We start from the raw sequence: 23,177 nt of genomic DNA on the forward strand, positions 1-23,177 counted from the left end.
TGGTGGGCGCGTGCGCAGTGTGGGGCAGGGAGATCGGATGAATGTTCGGCTGAATCGATCTCCCTGCCCGCTGGTGCGCTGTTTGTGCCCGGCGGGAGTACTTCGGCGCGCGTGCGCACTGGCACGTTAAATCCCCTCCATCCCCCCTCCCTTGTAGCTACTTGCGCAGGCGCAGTGTGGGTTTCGCGCATGCGCATTAGGTGTCCTTCGCTCCCGATCTGTGTGAAATTTTCACCTACCTGTTTTTCTGCGCAGGCGCTCCTCCTCCTCCAGCTCCGAAACGTCAATTCCGGTGCGGCCTCGTCACTTCCGGTGCGGCTGCGTCACTTCCGGTATACCATTCTGACAAGGTATAGAGATCTGATAGAACACCGGAAGTATGTGATCCCGGAAGTTCCGTTGCAGTTGTGGGGGGGATAAACAGGAATGGCGGAGGCAGCGGTGGCGCCTGCATCTTTCACACCAGCAGCCGCGGCAGTGAAGGCCCCGCTCCCCGCACTCCCGGACAATCCCCCCGCGGGAGGCTGGACTCGGCAGGTCACCTGCAGGTATGGCCTGGGGAGATGAACCGTGAATAACATGTTTAGAGGGCTGGGGGGTCCCATGGCTCTGAGTTAATGGGAAAAACCAGCTGAACCTGCGATACTGCACGGAGCGAGGGGGGAGTCTGCTGGGGCACTGGGGGCAGGAGTAGTAAGGGCTGGGACGGACGATGGGAGGGGTATGATTGCTGCTCATCGGGCTCTTTCCTTTATAAGTGGAGAATTTGTGGCGAACCTATGGAAATACTTAAGGGATTTGTTGTGACGATGGTGTATGTGGTGGTTGTTTTTATTAAAATGAATTTTAGAATGGTGGTATGTAAAGAGCTCTGGATATGTTACAGAATCTGAACACTTTTGGTATCAGATCTGCAGTAGTGACCCACTTTGTGTGCACATGCTGGCTTGGACAGCTACTGCAAAATGTGAGCGGGTATTTGATGGCCCATATTGGCTAGCGGGGGATTTTGCTCTAATTAAACTAAAAGTGAGTTCAGTTATGTGTGTTAAAAGACTACTTATTGGTTTTATAAGGTCTGGGGCAGGTGAGATGAGGTGCTTTTTGAGGGAAATTGTTTAAAGGGTTAATTCAACTCTTTAACCCCTTAAGGACACATGACATTTGTGACATGTCATGATTCCCTTTTATTCCAGAAGTTTGGTCCTTAAGGGGTTAAAGGGCCATTATAGTCACCAGAACTACAGCTTATTGCATTTGTTCTGGTGAGTAGAATCATACCCTTCAGGCTTTTTTTTTTTTTTTTTTTTTTAATTCTTTATTTTTGTTGTGCGTAAGCTTATAACAATCGCTCGAGAGGTACCCCAAAGGCAATCCTCCAGCGCATTAAAACAGTCAAACATAGAAGTAAATAATAAAACAAGCACATTTTTAAGGTTATACACAATCTGGTTTTACGTTTTTAGGATATGACAGAACTTTGTTAGAAGGTTGATCATCAGATTTAACAACTAGTTAATGTTTGTACAGGCTTAGACATTTCTATAGTAAGTTAAACTGTCTTAACCCCTTAAGGACCAAACTTCTGGAATAAAAGGGATTCATGACGTGTCACACACGTCATGTGTCCTTAAGGGGTTAAACTTAGTTTGTTTTAGGTTCGCTATATTATAATATATATATATATATATATTTTTTTTTTTTTGATGATGAAATCAAAATGAAGCAAAGACAGTTGGTTGATATAGCGTAGAGATGTAGGCATGCCTAACTGTCTGTGGTGATAATGTATGCTAACGGTCTAAGTGTGTGGTACATGCTGGCAGAGTTATAAGTTCAACATTTATCTGTATGAGCTTGTTAGGATTTTTCCTTCACTTTTAAGATATGCTGGGTGTATTGATGATGTCCCAGCTAAATGTATACCAGCTAGAACAAATAATACAGAGTTATCAGGCTAATAATGAAGGCGCCATCGTAAGGCTTAAAACATATGCAGGTTTTTCCACCCCCGGTTCATCCCCTATCAGCCAGGTGGGAGTCTGTGGCTGTGTGCTATGAAGCTCGCCCATGAGGTATGGTGGAGAGTGGTGGCGGCAAAGGTGCAAAGGCTTAAGTATTGCCAAGCTGAGTGCTGTCCAGGCAAGTGGTAGCGCAACAGTGCCCACATGGTTTACTTGCGGTATAGTCCAGTGTCTGTCCCAGACGAGAGCTGGTTCCTCCGTGACGTGTCCGTGTGACCTTCATGATTGCGGGCTGTCGCTGCATTTTCCTGATGCTTTAAGATGGTTGTTGTGCAGGTCTTCGTCACTGGGCTTCTGTTTCTCCCTTCGAGGACACTTTTAGTAGGTGCACGTGGGTGTAGTAAGTCACTGGTGTCTGCCTCCGTTGCTGGCTTGTACCTGTGCCCGAAACGGCCCAGCGCAGTCCCGGCTTCTCCGCCGGCGTCTGGCGTGACCCGAGTTGAATCTGAACAGGTACTTGCCGGTTTCTTCTTGGCCCCTGTCAGCTTCCCTTCAGTGTGAGGTATGTGCCTCTGACTTTCCGCCTACTTAGGTGCCTCGGCATGTGGTCTCCGCCATCCTGTTTGCGGCCTCCGGGTTTTAGAGCTCTGTCACAGCTTGCTGTGCCGGTGGTGCTGCACCTTGGCGGGCCCAGGGTGAGGGCTGGGATCAGCCCCCCCCCCCCCTAGTCCAGAGGGGGGGGGGAAACTGGGCCAGCCCCCCCCCCCCCTAAGCTCGTGTGTCTCTCGCACCGCTGGTGAGCAAGATAGCAGGGCAGCGTCCGTCCACTCACCGCCCGAGCACTCCCCATCGCGTGAGACGGATAGCACTCCTCCGAGGGACTAAAACTGAGCAGCAAGCCTCTCCTTGGGACCAGGGTGGCTGCTTACACAGGGTCGCCGTTTCTTGTCGTCAGGTGAGTATTAAATCGATTTTTAGCGTTTAAATTCAGAGAAGTTGCAGGAGCTGCTCTGTAGGGTGACCTGCTTGCATGGCGGTCCGGCCCCGCCCCCACCCTTCAGGCTTTTTATTGCTGTAAACACTGTGTTTTTGGATAAAATGCAGTGTTTGCATTACAGCCTAGTGATCACTTCACTGGCCACTCCTCAGATAGCTGCTAGAGTTGCTTCCTATCCCAGTCTTGCCTAGTGTGGATCACAACATTTCAGTGTCTCCCCCCTCTGCATGCAGACACTGAACCTTCCTCATAGAGATTCATTGATTCAATTCAGCTCTATTAGTAGATGCTGATTGGCCAGGGCTGTGTTTGACTTGTTCTGGCTTTGCCCCTGACTGCCTCCTTCACAGTCTCAGCCAATCCTTTGGGGAAGCATTGTGATTGTCTCAGAATAACACTTCTGATGATGTCAGCAGACAGCTTGCTATTCTGAGGCAAACAAGCACAGAGCCAGCAGCTTCCGGCTTGAATACAAGTAATATTTTACTATTTTTAGGGGGGCTAGATGGTGGTTTTAACACTATATGGTCAGAAATGTTTGTGTTCCTGACCATATAGTGCTCCTTTAAAGTAAACATTTATCTGGAATTTAGTGCTAGGTGAAACTCCCATTGCTGGTTTCCACACCCTGTTCATTGCTTTCCTCTCGGTGGTCCAAATCAAATGCTTGTCATAGAAGAGGCATTTCATTGGACTGTTCTGAGCTAGGTAGGGAATTAACAAATAAAAATGGTCAATGGTGTGAGGTACTCAAATAGGATTCCCCATTCAGACTCATTGTCTGCAAGGTTTCAAGCTAATAACATATGTTCTCAGCATGATAATGACTGACCTAATTTTTGCACCAGGTTAATATTCCACAGTATGGGAAAGCGTTTCTGCCTCCAGGAGGTGTGACTGGACCCTGGAATAAAAGTGCAAATATCTGTTTCTGTTGCGTTTCACGCTGAAACTCTGCACGCACAGTCTCCTTGCTCCATGACCACTTCTAAAAGCAGAAGTGGTCTGGAGATTTGAGTAAACTTTATTTAAGTTTTTTTTTTTTTTTTTGTGAATCAATGTAAAATAATGTTAAGTTTAAAGTGATTTAATTGGTCTTTCAGATATTTTATTCACGGCGTCTGCAAAGAAGGAAACCACTGTCGCTACTCCCACGATCTGTCCATCAGCCAGCCGAATATGATTTGCAGATATTATCAGCGAGGCTGCTGTGCTTATGGAGACTACTGCAGGTAACACTAACTAAATGGAGCATACATCAAGAGGACCCTGTTCTTCACTTACACACAAGCAACCAGTTGCCAGGCATATGATGTATTGTATCATCATTTACCCAAATGACTAATTGCACCTTTGTAACTTACATCAATGGTTCAATCTGGTTGCATGACAGTCTCAGGACTTCTGCTATGTAACACATGGAATTGATATGCTATCAATCCTCAGAATAATGATCCATTTCTATGTGGAATTACCCAGTTTTATTCTATAACTTGTACTCCTTAACCAAGGGGCAGATCTTGTTTTGTTACATGGCATATATGATGTCCAGTAAAGCCAATGGCCACAAAATCCACATGCAGAATAAGTTCTCCCTACACATTACACAGATCATATGTATACATTTATCTTTGCAATCACGTCATGATTGTATACAGGAAGTTTTATGCAAAGTGTCATGATATAACAGTAGTGTTCTTTGCAGGATCCCAGCATATGCTTCAGTTTTAAACTGGTACCTTTAATTATCCAAAAAAAATATTTTTGTGTGAGTTGTCTGTTTAATTTTTTTTGTACCTGGAGTAGCATGTAAATTAATTTCCCAAATTACATTTGTCAATGGGATTCTGATTGGATCTACTTAGCAGCTCCTTTGTGCATTTGAGTATTGCACAAAGTACTTTGTATATCCCCTTCAAAGTGCTTTATTGGTTATTGGGAATGTTGCTTAGAAACTAGGAATTTGATGTAGTCTGTTTTTCTTCTCTCCATAAGGTATGAACACTCAAAACCACTAAAGCAAGAAGTGATGGGAGATGCGTCTAGTGCCAGAATCTATCCCCCTGAGTCCAACATGGAACCAAGCTGCACTAACAGCAGTAAGGCAGCTGAACTGGCAGTTTGTGACCTGGCTGCTGGTTGCTCACAGGCAGAAGACTGGGTGAATGCTGTGGAGTTTGTGCCGGGGCAGCTCTACTGTGGACGTGGTAATTTTTGGGGTCAGGGGAAGTTCTAGCAACCAGGAAGACAGAGCTTGTTTACATTTTGTTGCCTGTCTTATGGTGTTTTTGTTTTTTTCCATCGCCGTTCAGATCAGTATTTTTGGGTGGAAGTAAACCATACCAATAATAGTCTGTTTCTCAAGACTCAATTTTTATAAAATACAAAAAAAAAGCCATAACGAACTCTACACCATTATTGTGCTCCTGCTGGGTAAAAATCTGTAATTTGTTCAGGGTATTACAAATTGTGCACACAGATGTGCAGTTCTTATACTTCAACCACGAGGTAGTTGTTTTAAAAGAGACTTATTTTAACATCGTAATTCACCAAACTATAATGTACACTGTAAAAGCCTCGTGGGGTTTTGTTTTTTTGTTGTGTTCTCATCTTGTGTCTTTTAAAAGTCAATTATTTCATCTTGCGTACCCTAGTTTATAAGCAGCATGGTTGGTATAACTTAAGATTTAAGTGTGTGTGTGTGTGTGGGGGGGGAGGGGGGGGAGAGGGTGTTATATAGGGTTGTTTGGGGTGGGGTTTCTTTGAATTCTGTCAATATTTTAATCATTGCCTTCAATAATGTAACATCAAAGGGAGAAGGAATCTCTGATGGCTAAACATTGTGTTCTGCTTAATCAACATTAGCTTGTAGTGAAAGTTAGACCTTCTAAATGTCAATTACACTACTACTATCTGACTTTTTTTATACTACTGAAGTATAAAGCAGTTTGTATTGTCTTCACACATTCTGTTGTACGTCGTCTTCGTTCTGTGGTGACAAGCAATTGATAAAGATGCGTCCTGTGAAATTTCGCTTTCAAAAATTATACACGTTTAAACATGTTGCTGTGTCAGGAGCCCATCTTCTCCATAGGGAGGTAGTTGCTTGTGCGTAACAGGATGTATTTGAGTTGTTTTGGTCTGTAGAGAGGCTTTGTAAGGGTGTGCTCATAAGTAATTCTGTCATCTGTTTTTATTACTGAGTGCAAAAGACAGAGTACATTTCTACATTGTACTTGTTGGTGAAACAACAACAAAAAAAGTGTGCACATTTCACTACACCCCAAATAAGTCTTCTGTTTTCCACACAATCTCATTAAGCATCACTCTAGGCTAGCAAGTACTTTCCACTTTATTTAATTTGCATGCATTGTCTAATGGGTGTCTCTTTATGATTTTGACATCTAATTTGTCCCACAGACATTGTCAAGGATAATGAAAAGCCTTGAATTAAAATTTTATTAGTGCTCGTGAATAAGGAAACAAATAATAATTCTGTTTGTCTTGGGGTCAACTTGACATGTTGGTGTATTGTTTATCCATTTCAACCTTTTCAGTGTAACTGGCAACAAAAGGCAGCCGTTGTTGCTAAATAATTTCACGTTTGTCCTGCTGAAGGTAATGGTTACTTCATCTGAGTAACTTACTGAGCTTCACAGCATTATTCATGGTCCGATGCATGGGTGAGTGATCGAGAAATAATGAACACTGTATGCTTGTCATTATTAGTAGTGAGTGAATATTGAATGGTTTCTTCATCAACCCTGGAATTGAAGACTGCAGAGAGTGGAAACAAGCTATGTGATGTCTGCTGTGTTCCCCAGGAGTTCTGATGCACATGTAAACCTGAATTCTGCTTGGTGCAGACTTTAGAATGTGGTTAAATCATAGCAGCAACACTGTTTCTTTCAGTGCTTTTATAGTGATGTTGCACTCTTATATACTGCAATGCTACACATGTTGATAAAAGACAATTTGCACCTTCATTTTACCATGTGTGCCTTTTATTTTTTCCTTTCAATAAACTCATATTTGTTTTAAAAAAACAGGTGACTCCTTATGTATTTTTGCTTGTGGGAGTGGTGAGTCTGTACATCATAAGCCAAATTTGACATACAAGAGTTACTTTGGACTGTGGTAACTCTGCAGTCCATCGCTATGTCTTTGTGCAGTAGCTTTATGCATACTCTTGGTGATTTAATCTTTTGATCATTAGCCGACACACTATAGGCAGATGTTCTGCTATGTCTGTCAATAAGTACTTTTCATCTGCATGAAATAAGTGTGTCTGGATGAAAGCAGGTCTGGTCACATTATTATGCAGAATGTACGGTAATTTAAATTGGCAGGTTGCTGGAGTGAATTATGCAAGTATAGTGTATTGATTGCATTCTTTTGGCTCTAATTTCACACAATTCTATTGTGAACGCAACATGGCTTGATTTATTAACACACCCCTCAAATAAAGTCCATGTTTGTTGGTTTTAACACAAAGCCTCTCTCCCACTTTCTAGCTCCCACCCTGTCATTTGATGCCCTTTATCTGTTCTGTAAACAAAAGTACACATTTGGGGAGTATTCAAAATCTTCTTTCAAACTGCAGTCCATCCATTTTTATTTTTTGCTTATCAAAATTTGCCAAAGTACAATTTACAATTGACTTGTATGTCTTCATAATATGTAGTCAAAATACAGTCCTATAATGTCGTTCAGTGATGGCTTCTAGTAACTTCAGTGCTTTGTCTACTGGATTTTGGTTGTGTGTTTTTTTTTTTTTATTTATTTTTTTCTCCCTTCACCACACCCCTTATCTTCTTGCTAACGTGTACACAAAAGCACTTAGACTTTGTAGTCTTGGAATAACTTCGTTCTTCACCTTTGGCCATTTAATACTGTTCATCTTATGGAAAAGATTGTTTGCCATTTATTGGGCTGTTGGCTTTGCATCGTGTTCTTTAACCAATGTAATCTGTGTCTTCATAAACGTTATGTTGTTGTGTAAAAAAAACAAAGACAAATCTGAGTATGGAATATAAACTTTTACCTCTCAGATGGTAGATATATCCTTTTAAGGATACTACTAACTCTGCACCCACATGTAAGAGCAATGCAGGTTTACCTGTTCTGCCAAGGTAGGTTTTTCTTTAATTATAGCTCCTTGCTAAACCGGATTTCTTTAATTCACGTACATCTAATTTTCTCTAGTTCTGCAAAGTGTTTAAAAGGGGCTCTATAGTTAACCAGACCACATCATCTTATTGAAGTGATCTGGCTGCACAGTTCTTGTCCCACCTTAGTCCTGCAATGTAAAACACTGCAGTTTTTGAAAATCTGCAAGGTTTACATTAAAAGATTAAGAGTGCCTCAGTAGAGGTGTTTCCTGAAGTTCAACATTGGCGTCAGAGAAAATTGCACAGGAAAGCATTGAGTCAATACTTTCCTATAGGGAATGCCTAATGTGTGCAACACTTGCCCCCTCCTCCCCCATCGGCTGATATCTGAGGAGGATCACGACCCAGTGCCAAGGGATATCAGCGCTGGAATCGATTTAAGGAACACTATATGGTCAGGAATACAAACATGTATTCCTGACTCTATAATGTAAAAGCTACCATCTAGCCCCCCCTAAATATAGCAAAATCTTACCTTTATTGCAGTCTACTGCTTGCTATGCCCCTGATCTGCCTGCTTGGCTGACATCATCAGGAGTTGTGATCTGATCCAATCACAATGCTTTTACATAGGAATGCATTGGACTGGCTAAACTTGTCAAGAAGGCAGAGCCAGCACAAGCCAAACACAGCCCTGGCAAATCAGCATCTCCTCATAGAGATGCACTGAATTAGTGCATCTCTATGAGTAAATTTCAGTGTCTCCATGCAGAGGGTGGAGATACTGAATGGCAGCACTGCTCCAGGAAGCATCTGAGGAGTATCCAGTGGAGATATCCCTAGGCTTTAATGTAAACACTGCATTTTCTCTGAAAAGACTGTTTACTACAAAAAGCGGTAGGGAATGGTTCAACTCGCCAGAACACATACAATGAGCTGTAGTTGTTCTGGTGACTATAGTATCCTTTTAAGTGAATGAAGGCTTATTTTACCCTTTACATCGGGGTGGGGAGCACAGAGACTGAACACATTTGGTAATACAGCTTTGTATTTCTAACACTAGTGTTTAATTTTCAGAGCAGCATTTTATGTTGGTTACTCTAGGCATCAAAACAAATTTTACTTAAAGGACCACTCTAGTGCCAGGTAAACATACTCGTTTTCCTGGCACTAGAGTGCCCTGAGGGTGCCCCCACCCTCAGGGACCCCCTCCCGCCCGGCTCTGGAAAGGGGAAAGTGTTTAAAACGTACCTTTTTCCAGCGGTGGGTGGAGAGCTCTCCTCCGATCCTCCTCTTCTCCTCCCCGTCGGCTGAATGCGCACGCGCGGCAAGAGCTGCGCGCGCATTCAGCCGGTCACATAGGAAAGCATTCATAATGCTTTCCTATGGACGCTTGCGTGCTCTCACTGTGATTTTCACAGTGAGAATCACGCAAGCGCCTCTAGCGGCTGTCAATGAGACAGCCACTAGAGGAAATAGGGGAAGGCTTAACCCATTCACAAACATAGCAGTTTCTCTGGAACTGCTATGTTTATAAAAAAAAATGGGTTAACCCTAGAAGGACCTGGCACCCAGACCACTTCATTAAGCTGAAGTGGTCTGGGTGCCTAGAGTGGTCCTTTAATGAAGCTGGTTTAGTGGAAAGATAATGCCTATGCAGTCTTGCTGCTCATTTCTCTGCCATGTAGGTGTTAAATCACTTTTGTTTGTTTATGCAGCCCTAACCACACCTGACTTTCACTTGCACAGCCTATGTGGGGGATGTTTCACTTTCAATCAAATGTGACAGCATAGTGTGTTTACATTAGTCTTTATCTCCTGTTCTGTTTACTGAACTGTTTCGTGAACACACAGAAGGCAATTTAACAGAGATGGGGATATGAGCTAAATGAAACATACTGTGCAATGAAGGAAGTTTAAACATTGGATCTCTCTTTACAGGAAATGTCAAGGTCACATGCAGGGAAGGTGTGACTAGGGATGCATTAACAAAAGTGATTTAGCTCCTAAATGTCAGAAAATGGTGCTGCTAGACTGCAGGGTCATGATCTATACACCACTCCATTAAGAGAACATTGTTTTGGTGCTTTGTGTCCCTTTACTATACACACACAATGCATCCACATTATCTACTAAGTGGGGAAATAAAAAACTTGTTTTCCTCACACTAGTAAATGCTATTAAAAGATTTTTACTGGAGTGGGGTATACAGTGGAGGTAGGGGGAAAACACCTTTACATCTACTGAAAGTTTTCAGGTGATCGTTATTGCCATTTTCAGACTGCCACCCTCATTAGTTTAATTTCTCATTGGTTCATATACAAGGCTCATATAGACATGCTGTGCTAATAAAGCCTTGCATTTTATGCAAAAAGAAGTTAACTGAATGTTTAATATGCTAACTGGGGCCTCTTTACAAAACTATCAGTGTTAGTGAATTGAAAACAAAACTGCAAAATGTAGGCTACAATATCTGAAGGGAAAATGTTGCCACTCTACTATAGTCACAGGTAGGCTTTTTTAGCCTAACTTTTGCAGTGTGGTTTTCTGTATCCTGAACACCAAATCGTAGTGACTTGAATGGTCTTGTCTTTATTTGGCTATTGGAATGTTGCCTATCCCACAATGAAACTTCTCTCCACGTCCACTGCAGTATACAACCATAGGTTTCATATTTCAAGGTTTTTTTTTTTCTTAACATTTAACAAATCCTTTAATTGCTTGTACATAGAGCTACTATGAGCTGTTTGCTGTGTAATGGATTAAAACCATTGTTATTCCAATGGTCCATTGTACGTACAAATCTATGCAAATATAGTGCAGCCTATTTGTTTTTGTTTAAGTGGCCCAGTCACTTGGAAAACTTTAATGATGAATTCTACCTAGAAGCTGTAGTGTTTAGTTTTTACAGAAGTTCTGGAAGACTTGAGTGATTCTACTGGTGTGCTATTTGTCAGTCATTGATCTTCAGTGGCCACAGCAGCCTCAATGTCAATCTCTTTTGAGCCTCATATCAACTTTATATTTAGAGGAATTCTGTAGTCTCGTTTAGGTGTAAGCAAATACAGGAACTTAGGGCCCTATTTCAGTAGGCACTGTCAATCTCGATCTTGTTTAAATATGAATATATTTTAGCTGCTAATGTTTGCATACCTGCAATATGCCTTTTATGTATTTAGCTTATTCTGAGCTGCATGCTTAACATATTAATGTTGCCACCTACACCAGCACCACCATCTGGTTTAAATGTTTTTTTGGTTTTTTTCCATGTCTTTGTCTGTAGCTCCATCTTGTCCCGAAGATGAAACTCGGGTAACAGAAAATGAAGAATGCAAAGAGCAACCTGCAGACCCAGAGTTAAAGAAACAACTATGTCCATATGCTGCAGTAGGGGAGTGCCGCTATGGTGAAAACTGTGTCTACTTGCATGGCGACCCATGTGATCTTTGCGGGTTGCAGGTGCTTCATCCAACAGACACATCTCAGAGGTCCCAGCACATAAAGGTAAGTATAGTTGCCATCAACTTTGTGGTACAAACATGCTATCTACTACTCCTATTTTATTTATTTTTCTGCAAAGCCAAATCACTTCATCAGCTTTTCTTTCTTGCATGGCCATGAAATATTTTTATCGAACCTTTATCCTTGCAGTAATTCTAGTGATGTGAAACACAATTTTGTTCAATTATAGCTAGTTTTACATGCAATACAATTTGCATTTAAAAAAATATATATTTCATTAATGTAGCAATGGTAATTCAACACAATTTTCACTTACCGGTTCTCCTACCGTAACATATTGCAACTTCACAAGCGCTGCCCTTGTGTCTATGATCAATAATGCTCCTTTATGCATAGCATTGATTGGCCCGTCATGTTGCGACTTAAGGCATGGCAGTACAGAGGGAGTGTCAATGTTGGAGAAAGGGTAAGTAAGTTTATTTTGATTTTATTTATTTTCGGGGACAGACGGACTAGTACTGTAGCGTTAGGAATATAGATATGTATTCCTAGCGCCACAGTGTTCCTTTTAATAACAGTATCTATATTAACACCCTTTTTTAGGTCTATTCAAGGGACTGTAACCAGTGTAATGGCATTTGGTTATAGTACCTGTAGTCCCTGGGAACTGACCTACTTTAAAAAAAATTGTTTAACAATGATATCATTAAAACTGAGGATTCCTGGCCAGGTATTTACACCACTGAGTAAATAGTTGAAAATCACCTATAAATTGTGGAAAACCTATTTAACCCCTTAAGGACCAAACATCTGGAATAAAAGGGAATCATGACGTGTCACACACGTCATGTGTCCTTAAGGGGTTAAAAAAAAAATTTCCCTTCATGATATACTGTTCTGTTTAAAAAAAATAATTAAAAAAAATCCGGTAGTGGCTTTTTAAGACTCCCTGCACCACAATCAATGCACTGAACTGCTTATTGCTTATATTACCTTTGTGGTGACTGCATACTACTGATGGTAGGGAAACTGGCAGCCACTTGCAGTTTTTGGTGTGCTCTGGGATAAAAATCCCTACCAGCCATATGGTGATGTGCCTAAGCAGGTCATTATGGCAACCTGGATCAATACACAAATAATCTCTGCAGACCAGGATGAGCTGGAGCACTGTCGAGTAACTTTATCAAGCTAGAGATCAAGCATCAGCTCCCAGGGAAAGTTAATGAAACTGAAGGGGGGTTGGGAAGAAGGGGAGTGGATGCAAAGAATGGAGAAATGAGAATGTCCTGTGTAATTAATCTGTTATGTTTGAACCTGACACACTTACAGTTTTGCTCTTTCTTTACTAGTCTTGCATTGAAGCTCATGAGAAGGACATGGAGCTATCGTTTGCCATCCAACGTAGCAAGGATATAGTGTGCGGGATCTGCATGGAGGTAGTTTACGAGAAGGCAAACCCCAGTGAGCGGCGTTTTGGCATGCTCTCAAATTGTAATCACTCCTATTGTCTGAAATGTATCCGCAAGTGGAGGAGCGCTAAGCAGTTTGAAAGCAAAATCATAAAGTGAGTTTTAGTTTGTATGTGTTTGGTTTAGTCTCTTATGTGAGGGCAGTGTGACTTGGACCTTCCTAGTTTTCTCAATTTTCTTAACTTTTTATAAAAAAAATTTTTTTAAATCCTTATTTCGGTTTTACAGTTTTTTGGGGTTCTTTTGTTCAGATTTCAATAGTGGAAATGGGGATTTGTGTATTAAATGAAACTGCTGCATGATTGCGAAATAAACCTCTGCTTTCCATAATCTACATTTGAGTTGGCTTGCCTTTTGCTTTGCTCCCAGACTGTAAGCTTGTTTCATGCATGCTCTTCCCTCTTTTAATTGCTTACATATTTTTTCGTCTGTCGATTACTTGCGGTTATATATTTATATATTCCTACTGTATAATTGTAAAGAACTGCAGAATAAGTCCATGCTATATAAATTACAGTAATGACCTATGAATATAGGTAATGAAAGTTCCCCAGCCTCACCTTCTCTCCGGCACTGCTATACTGGGCAGTCAATGAAAACTGAAAGTTGATGGATGTGCAGTTCATGCTTGATTGCAAGACAAATATTATAGTACTAAACATCTGATTGGAATTTCAGGCTAAAATGACATGCAAAGTTTTGCATTTTCCACTTAAAAATTTAAGGAAACTCTTAAATGATGCTATGGAATTCGGCACAGGTTTGTTGTAGTAACAATAATTATTTGGTATAGTGTTTTTTGTTTTTCTGTTTCTTCAGATTTTACAAAATCCTCAGTTCCAAATGAAACTGTTTCTAAGAATTACCAGGTTTCATTGACCAGATTACCTTTATAAAGCAGAGTGTATATATAATGCTGCGGTTAAATACTTCTGAACGCAAAATGCATTAATAGTTTTGTTAACCACTCATAACACCTGTAACTTTCCTTCTATGTTGTGAAATTGACCGCTTCTTTATAAATGTTTAATGCCTTGCTTCATATACTTTTCATTTCTCTTTAAAGGAATTGTCTGGGCACCATAACAACTTACTTGAAATTGAGTTATAACAGTGCCCATAGATCCCTGACTTTTTTTTCCTGAACGGGTTAAACCATTCTCAAACTGTTTAACCCTAAAAGTTGATCTCTGCGCATGATCTTCCTTTCCCAGGCGGCATCCACCTTCATCAGTGAAAACCCCTTCAGTCACTTACCTGAGGCAGCGGCGATGTCCCGCGACGCTCCTCCCTGTTCTTCCGTCGGCCGCTGGGCGAGATTGATACCGGCCGAGGAGACCTAATACGCATGCGCGGCAATGCCGCGCATGCGCATTACGTCTCCCCATAGGAAAGCATTGAAAACGAATTTCAATGCTTTCCTATGGGGATTTGAGCGACGCTGGAGGTCCTCACTGTGCTATAGAGCAGGAAGTTCCCTCTAGTGGCTGTCTAATAGACAGCCACTAGAGGTGGAGTTAATCCTGCAAGGTAATTATTGCACTTTATAAAAAAAACTGCAATAATTACACTTGCAGGGTTAGGAGTAGTGGGAGTTGGCACCCAGACCACTCCAATGAGCAGAAGTGGTCTGGGTGCCTGGAGTGTCCCTTTAAGCATACAATTGAGCTGCCATTTTTTTTGGTGATTTGTCTATCCATTGGTGAACTTGCATTTGAGCAGACTGAAAAGTGCTCTGTTTTTGAGCAGTTTGCTCTCCTTGGGTGCTTACCCTTCTATTGTCTGAGAAAAGAGGCTGAAATTGCCAAAAGCATGTGTTCCAAAAAGATCTTTAAAATACAAAAGTAACAGTGTCTTCTGCCTTAAATGCATCCACTCTGTTACAGCCACATTTCTTCTACATGAGATGAGTCATGTTTATGTAATATACTTAAGTGCTTAGTGTGAACAAAATTTACACTTTTATATATATTTTTTTACATAGAATTTACAATTAGCGATATAGTATTAATGTTTGGCTGTGGGATTTTTTTTTCCCTTTCTAATTCCTGCATATTATTTTTAAAGATCTTGTCCTGAGTGCCGCATCACTTCAAACTTTGTTGTTCCGAGTGAGTATTGGGTTGAGGAAAAGGAGGAGAAACAGAAGCTAATCCAGAAGTACAAGGAGGCCATGAGGTACATCTGCATAATTTAGACCTGGCTTGTTACTCGGTTATAGGGTTTAGGAAAGCTAAAGTGTTGTTAGCAACTTTTGTATGGTCATATATTTTATGACACCAAAATGTTACCTTTTCAGAAGACAATGGAGGATGAGGAGGCAAGTTTATAGTTGTGGTGATTTGCAGATGTTCTAAAAGGCAAGGACTGTGGACACCCTTGATCCATATATCACGTATTAGGCATAAGTTATCATAGTGGTTGGATTTCTCTTTTTACTATCACAAGTAATGGTTACTGGTTTTATCTGCTGGATTAAAATTTATTCTGTTCTTATATGCGTGTGTTGAGTAAATGTAAATTGTACTACTGTACAGTTTTCATGTTTTATGTTTGTGAAAGCTTGCTTTTTTCCCTCCCCCAAAGCAACAAGTCGTGTCGATATTTTGACGAAGGACGTGGGACCTGCCCATTTAGTGGAAATTGTTTTTACAAGCATGCATACCCTGATGGCCGTATTGAAGAACCACAACCACGGCAAAAGGGAGGGATGTCAGGCAGGTACCGGGTAAGTGTCCATGTCTTTATATGCAAAAACCATACATATTTTGTGTAGTGTAAAAAAAATTAATTTAATTTGTAGTGAAGCTGCTCATTACAAATAGGTATTGTGTTTTTGGTGGTGTAATGGAGTCATATCATCAGACAGGTCAAAGAAACACATTGTACATATTCTAAAACCCCACTTTTTTTGTTTGCAAGCCTTAAGTACTCTTATGGGGGTGAAATGGGTGTGTTTTTTGTAATGGTTGGGGCATCATTTTTATTTTAAATTCTTTCTTTTCTTCTGACTAACTGCTCCTCTTTTGCTGGTTGCTTGATATCCAACTGCATATTCTCCCGCCACGTATTTTTTATTTTTGGGGGGGAAACTGAAATCCAATTAGCATGAAACAATGCATAATTATAACTGTCCTTTTAGTTTGCTATTGGTACTATTCATTTGAATAGCAATCTGCAAATTAAATTATTTTTTACGGATTAGCTCTGACTTCTCTAGATTCTGAATTTAGCTCTTGCTGAAGTCTTATTGTAACGGAGCTCCTTGTTCCCTGACTGGGTACCTCTGCCAAGCTTGTTGGAAAGCCTGGGATGCTTCTACCCCAGTCTCCGCAGCCTGACTGGGGTCTTTCTAGAGCTCTTTCGCCATGGATCATTATACAGTGATCTAGCTGTACACTAAAACACTAGCCGAGACTTTGTGAAGGGTGAAGTAAAACTGACTTTATTGAACACCGGTATTTCATAGGCACCTTCTCCACAGGAAGTAATCAGTTAAAACCATGTCCCTGCCCAGAGTCTTGGTGTCCAGGACATAATTAGTTTGTCACCATAATTGGCTTACCTGCTGGACACCATGAAGTGTTGCACAATAATTGTTTCACAATCACACAATAAGCCAATTAACTTCCATTCTGTTCTACATTAATGTAAAGGCGTTACTGTATTTACAAGGCAGGGTGGGAACGGACAATAACAAGGGCTAAGTACCACATGGGAGATTTAAGGGAGTGGCAGTACAGCTAGTTTGAAAGGGACCACACCCTTCTGGGAAAACAACGAAAGTGGGGAGCAAAACACATACCCTGTACCTATTATGGGCACAGGATGACTAAATCATAAGAGCAATCTGAGGACCTACATACAGTGTCCATCTTCAGCCCCCAGTGATGGTGATAAACTCATCTCGACTTCCACTTGGGCTGCTAATGTCATGTGTGCTGGGGGTGCAACTATCCCCCAGGGCGCTATTATAAAGCAGAAGCACTGTGCATACCGACTCCTACCACCATAACCATTTCAATTCACTGAATTGGTCATGGTAGTTGGAGTAACCTTTTTAAGTGGTTGTATTGTATTTTGCAAATGAGAAGCAGATCTACCTTACATTCAGTTTGTCATTGCATTTTGAGGATGTTTCTGTGTATAGTCTTTATCACACAGTGCAGGAAACTGTTAATGTGCACTGTATGCTCACGCGTATTGCACTGGGAAGGATAAGATACATCAGGTTACTGGCTGCTCATATGCATTGTGGTATCATTTGCCAAGTTTTAATATAACTTTTTAAAAGAAAATTGAGCATCACGTGAACTAGGAGAGCGCTAGTTATTGGTAATATTATTTTATTTTTTTATGTGTCCAGTGGTGTAAATTAAAAATAGACTGTTCATTCTTTTGGTGCAAGCATGCGTATTAGTCAGTCAGATTCTGTTTTTGGTTTTATTCTTTTGATACATGCAACATGCCATTGTGTCCTACAAAGCTTGGGCTTTATCTCCGTTAATGATGAAACGTCCTAATGTTCTTGTGTGAGCAAACAAAACCTTGAACTCCCTCTGTTTGCTGGGGCTATATTTATTCATGTTTGCATGAGGACATTCAGCATCACCCAAAACCCCATTGGAAAGCATTTTACATACATTCTTATGGGGGGGAAATGTGATGTTCATTAGGTCCCCCACGCTAGCTGGCGACATCCGAACCTTAACTAGCACTGAGGAACATTGGCACTGGAATCAGGTAAGTGATAAAGAGGTTTTTAGCGTCTTCAGCACCTCGGGTGGGGGCGCACTGAAGATTACTATAGCTCTAGGAAAACGACTATAGTTTCCCTTTAACACACTCCCGACATCTAAAGCGCTTGCTCGCTGAAGTGCTTTAGGGTCAGAGTCTGATGGCTTCCCAGGCAGTGGAGCAACTGCTGCAGTAAGGTTTTTATGCCGAGAGACGTTCTTGCTCTGTTATCTTCTTCTATGTCAGATATCTCCAGTCAAGCATCTAGTGTGAATGCAGGCTTTCCACCAGAAGCGCTTTGGAGGTTTGTTAAGGAAGTTTAATCAATTTTGCAAGAAGATGTACCCTCTAAGCGTAAATACATAAATCCTATGTAGCCTATGCTCTTGGAATTGGTGCAGAGGGAGGTGAGTAAAAAAAAAAATATAAACTTTTTTTTTTTTTTTAATTCTAATTTCAAAGCACTTTAAATATATTTTTAAACTGCATTTCTAGGAGAAGTCGGAAGAGTTGCCTAAAGTGGATATTCAAGTGGCGCAGCTCTCAAAGAAGACCACAATACCTATTGGTGACATTTCCAGTTTAGAAGACCTGATGGACAGGCAGAAATATCCTGCAGTATTTCAGTGCAAAGCAGCTACGGCAGGGGCATCAATTGCGAGAGCAGTCTATGGCTTCAATCCATAAAAGATTTGTTTGATGAACAGTTCTTAGAAAGATATGGCTCATCTTCTGCATAACATCAGATTGGCAAATGAATACTTTATTGACCTGTCTGAAGAGGTCTTAAAACTATTTTCTCATTTAATGGTTTTGTCTTCTGTTGCCAGTAGGGCTTTATGGCTCAGGTCATGGATGGTTGATAAGGCATCTTATATTGGCATTATGCAAATTACTGAATTCAAAAGAAACAAATTATTTGGCGCTACCATGGAGAAGATCATCAAGCAGATACCTGAAACCAAAAAGACACTTTCCCAAGATAAGATACTCATGGAGTTCAGTAAATAATTTCAGTTCCACAACCAGAGATCTTTTAGATATCAAGACAGATATCGCAATTTCCGTAGGCAACCCAGAGAAATGTTTGGTGAGAAACCAAGAGGCAAGATAAGAGGAGGAGATTTTGATGCCAACAAAGTTGGAGGGGAAAACTCCAAAGGTTCGATCAGGCATGGAAGCGTACCACTTTAAATACATAGATCTTGAATTTGATTTCATATAGTTACAAGATCAGCTTTGCCAAAGTAAAAATTCTTGATGTCTTCCTACCTTTCTCAGTCCTAAACCAAAAATCTCCTTGCAGAATCGATTGTTCTATTAAATAAATAGAGTAATTTAAAAGATCCCAAGGTCCTCAAACAAAACACTTTACTTGAAACGATGCCTGCTTTCATGTTCTGATGGCGGTCTCCACAAAAATAAGTATTATATTTGCAATCTATTCATGGAATAGGATCCTTCATTTTCAATTTAAGGCGCTACCCTTCGGGTTGGCATCAGCACCAAGAATATTTATGAAAATTCTGACTCCTCTGGCAGCCACTTTCAGAGAGAAATACATGTATAACGTATCATACTTGGACGACTGGTTCGTCAAAGAATTTCCTGTAGAAAAATATTCAGGCTAAGATGCTTTCATTACAAAAAACATGCAGATTCAGTTCCCGTCTCTTTTAATGGATGCAAGCTCTGTCCCTTTGTCTGCCTCTTCAAAAAAGGAAAAAGATAAGGAAAGAAATTATTTCTACAACAGGAACCAAGTTGTATGATTAGAGCTATGAGTGTTCTTTGTATTCTCCCTTCCTCCATTCTGGCTGTCAAATGTGCAAAAACAGCAATAAGACCTATACAATGGGAAATGCTAGAAAATTGGTCAAGGAAGGACTGGGACCTACATGTGGAATTCAGTCTGATTACCAGCGTTCAAAAACAGCTGACGTGGTGAAAGGGATCAAGGTTCTGTCCCTAGGTTTACCATTCCATGTAAGAGAATGGCTCATTATTTCAACAGACATATCAATGTTCGGATGGGGTGCACATCTTCACACTCCTCTTCGCCAGGGTGTTTGGTCATCAGAAGAGTCTAACCAGTCGTCAAACTACAGAGATACACCTTCGCTCTTCTGAAATTCAAAACTTGGATTGCGAGCAAGGCCGTCAGGAAGCACAAGGGTCAGAACTCTTCAGCTGCTCTGTTCACATTATGGCTTGGGTGCAAGAAGAATTTGAATTTCTCACCGCAAACCACACAAAGGGTACGGGCAACATCATTACAGATTACCTAAGCAGCGTTCAATGGTTGTGAAAAGAATAGTCCCTACACCCAGAGATTTTTGCAATTCTTGTAAGAAAATCTTGGTCTAACAGATGTAGATGCGAAAGAACAGAAAAGTTCCTGTGTTCACATCATTGTTCAAACAACATTTCCTTCCATTCTTGGCTCAATGTCAATCAAATGGACCTTCAAGCTGGTTTATAAGCTGGTGTTAGTTCCAATGGCTCTGGTTCCCAAGATTCTTCAGACAATCAGAAGAGACCGAGCATTGGTACTGGCTATAATTCGGTATAGGTCACACAGAAGCTGTTTTTTGGAATTAAAACAAATGGTGTTAAAGGGACACTATAGTCACCAGGACTGCAGCTTAATGCAGTTGTTCTGGTGAATATAGCCTGTCCCTGCAGGCTTTTTAATGTAAACACTACCGTTTTAGAGAAAAGGCAGTGTTTACATTGTTCTGTAGGGAGGTGCTTCGTGGGGCAGGGCTGCACAGTGTTCAGCACTGACTTTTCAGTATCTCTACGCTCTGCATGGAGACGCTGAACTTTCCCCGTAGAGGTTCATTGATTCATTGCATGTCTATGAGGAGAAGCCAGAAACTTACGGCAAAATTTTTATATATATATATAAAAATATATAAATAAAAGTGACACTATAGGCACCCAAACAACTTCAGCTCATCGAAGTGGTCTGGGTGCAGTGCCCCTATTGCACTTAGTGCTGCAATGTAAAACATTGCAGTTCCAGAGAAACTGCAAAGTTTACATTGCAGCACTAAGTCTGCCAGCAGTGGCTGCTTACCAGACAGCCACTGGAGGCGCTTCCTGGATACTAATGGACTTTTGGTCCAGTACCTGACGCTGGACATCCTCACACTCTGCATGAGGAACTTCAGCTTTTTCCCCGTAGGAAAGCATTGATTTAATGCTTTCCTATGGGGAGGCCTAATGTGTAAGCAGCATTCACCGCACATGTGCATTAGTGCCTGCACGTTAAGGGACGTCGAAGGAGTGCCAGTAATGCAGCTTAGTATTCCTAACAGTATAGTATCCCTCTAGCACAGTGGGGAGTACAGGTTCCCTATAAAGTTAAATATTTTGCATAGATTTGGTCTCCATGTTTTTCTTGCTATTACTGACATGGTGGCGGAGTTACCGGATTATATAGGGTGAGTAGGAGGGGTTTAAATTTCATTAAGTTTATTATGCAAATTGTCTTGCCCCTAAAAAGAAAGTACATCCCCCACTTGTTTGCTGTACTGCCACTATATTAAGGAATAAAGAAGTTACATAAAAAGTGATGCCCTGTAGTATCTAGCATATAAAGTCTGTGGATAGTTAATACAATGTTAAACAAAATTCTGCACACCAGTCAAGCCAAGCAAGTCCTAGGGCTTGACTGGTGTGCAGATTTTTGTTTAACATTGTATTAACTATCCACAGACGTCGGATGGAAGGGGTTTTCAATCACAATTTTTTGTTTGTTTATTTTTTTCACCATAACCCTTTTGCCTCTTTTCCCAAGTTGTGTTTCAAAGCTGTTGTATACAGCAAACACAGACTCAAAGGTATCCATGTTTAAAATGGAATGAGACAAACATGTGATTCTTAAACTAATTTGCATATGCCCACCCAGAATCCTTTGCGGTAGTAACATCACTGCATATTTGTTATTTTTGTGGGAAAAGCAAGTCTTATGGTTTAACTGGTGTGTAGATTTTTGTTTAGCATTGTATTACTTATCCACAGACTTCAGGTGGAAGGGGTTTTCAATCATAATTTTTCCCCACTATAACATTTTTGGTTTTTGCTTCTGATATCGAGAGAGAGATATTCTCTATCTATATATTATTGCAGTATTATTTTATTTATATAGCGCCATCAGATTCGTTAGCGCTGTACAATGGGATGCAATGATTATTTTTTTAAAATAAGTTGAAAAAACTTAGCTTTTATTCAGGCAACTGCCACAGTGGATCAACGTTTCAGTTCTGTATCAGAACTTTCGTCCCTGATGAAAGTTCTGATACAGAACTGAAACGTTGATCCACTGTGGCAGTTGCCTGAATAAAATACATATACATTCCCTCTCCCTGAAGCAACTTAACTTTTGAGCACATGAGTATTTAAAATTATGTAAATATTTATTGCAGAACACCTCACTGTAAAGTATGTGTGTGTGTGTATGTAATGAGTGTCTTTTTATATATGTAAATGGCAGTGTAATACTTCCTTTATATCAATCACTGCATTCCTTTCACAACCCAGGTCACTCCTACACTCATAAAGAAGACCTGACCACGAGAACAATACAGAAAGATTTAAGGCTCAGGGCATCACATGTGCATCTGTGCTGCAGTGCCCCCTCCCCTCCTGCTACAACACTCCCTGTTAATCGTGTTTGTCAAGAAAAAAAAATCCTAAATTTCCACTTTCTCTCCAGGCCCAGCGCAGGAACCGCTTCTGGGATTTTGAAGATCGAGAAAATGGCAGTCTATTTGATAATGATGAAGATGAAGTGGTGACGTTTGAACTTGGTGAAATGCTGCTCATGCTGCTAGCGGCTGGCACGGATGAAGACTTGACAGACTCAGAGGATGAGTGGGACTTATTCCACGAGGATCTGGATGATTTTTATGACTTGGACCTATAGCGCCAGTCAATGGAGTTTGGACTGTCTGCACAATTTTCAGACAGTAGCTATTTCCTGTGGTGTTGTGGCAGTGCCTGTATTTCTCCTAGGCAGGCCTATCAATTCCAGGTGCTGTTGTAATCATTTTTATCATGACATCTGTCTTTCCCCACCCACCTTGTCCCCGGAGTGTTTGTTTTCTCTGTCTCAACATAAAAAAAAAATGTAAAAAAACCTAATAAAAACAAAAAACAAAATCCGCACAAAAATGAAGTAACGTAAATAAGTGTGCAGACTGTGCTTTATCTAGAACATATTTATATACCAAGGAATTACACATTGTATGGAATCTGGGCTAGGACAAGTGTGTTTTGAATGTTTACTTGAAATCTGTGGATTTTTATTTTTTTCCCCCGAACAAAGCTGTCATTTGCTGAAATTGATAGTCATTTTGCTGTAGAGGGTCTATTAATGACATAATGGGGCAATTTAATTCCCTCCCCCGCCCCCCTTTTCCCAAATCTG

General features: G+C 40.8%; 1 protein-coding gene across 1 annotated transcript; it reads left to right on the top strand.

Annotated features, from left to right (window-relative positions):
- The first annotated feature begins 372 nt into the window (after positions 1–372).
- Positions 373–22,938, top strand: MKRN1 (makorin ring finger protein 1). Its single transcript, XM_063447604.1, has 8 exons — positions 373–548; positions 4,065–4,193; positions 4,957–5,168; positions 11,356–11,576; positions 12,884–13,098; positions 15,071–15,181; positions 15,590–15,731; positions 22,464–22,938. Exons 1-8 carry the CDS (start codon positions 427–429, stop codon positions 22,671–22,673), a joined length of 1,362 nt encoding a protein of 453 aa, XP_063303674.1. The 5' UTR covers positions 373–426; the 3' UTR covers positions 22,674–22,938.
- Positions 22,939–23,177: the final 239 nt, after the last annotated feature.

This window comes from Pelobates fuscus, chromosome 3, assembly GCF_036172605.1.
Source record: "Pelobates fuscus isolate aPelFus1 chromosome 3, aPelFus1.pri, whole genome shotgun sequence".
NCBI classification, from domain to species: Eukaryota; Metazoa; Chordata; class Amphibia; order Anura; family Pelobatidae; genus Pelobates; species Pelobates fuscus.

Excerpts from the sequence above, each read along its gene's own strand:
- MKRN1 (XM_063447604.1), top strand. The coding sequence starts at position 427 with ATGGCGGAGGCAGCGGTGGCGCCTGCATCTTTCACACCAGCAGCCGCG. Across the intron at positions 13,099-15,070 it reads TTTGAAAGCAAAATCATAAA|ATCTTGTCCTGAGTGCCGCA; the intron begins GTGAGTTTTAGT and ends TTATTTTTAAAG. Across the intron at positions 15,182-15,589 it reads AAGTACAAGGAGGCCATGAG|CAACAAGTCGTGTCGATATT; the intron begins GTACATCTGCAT and ends CCTCCCCCAAAG.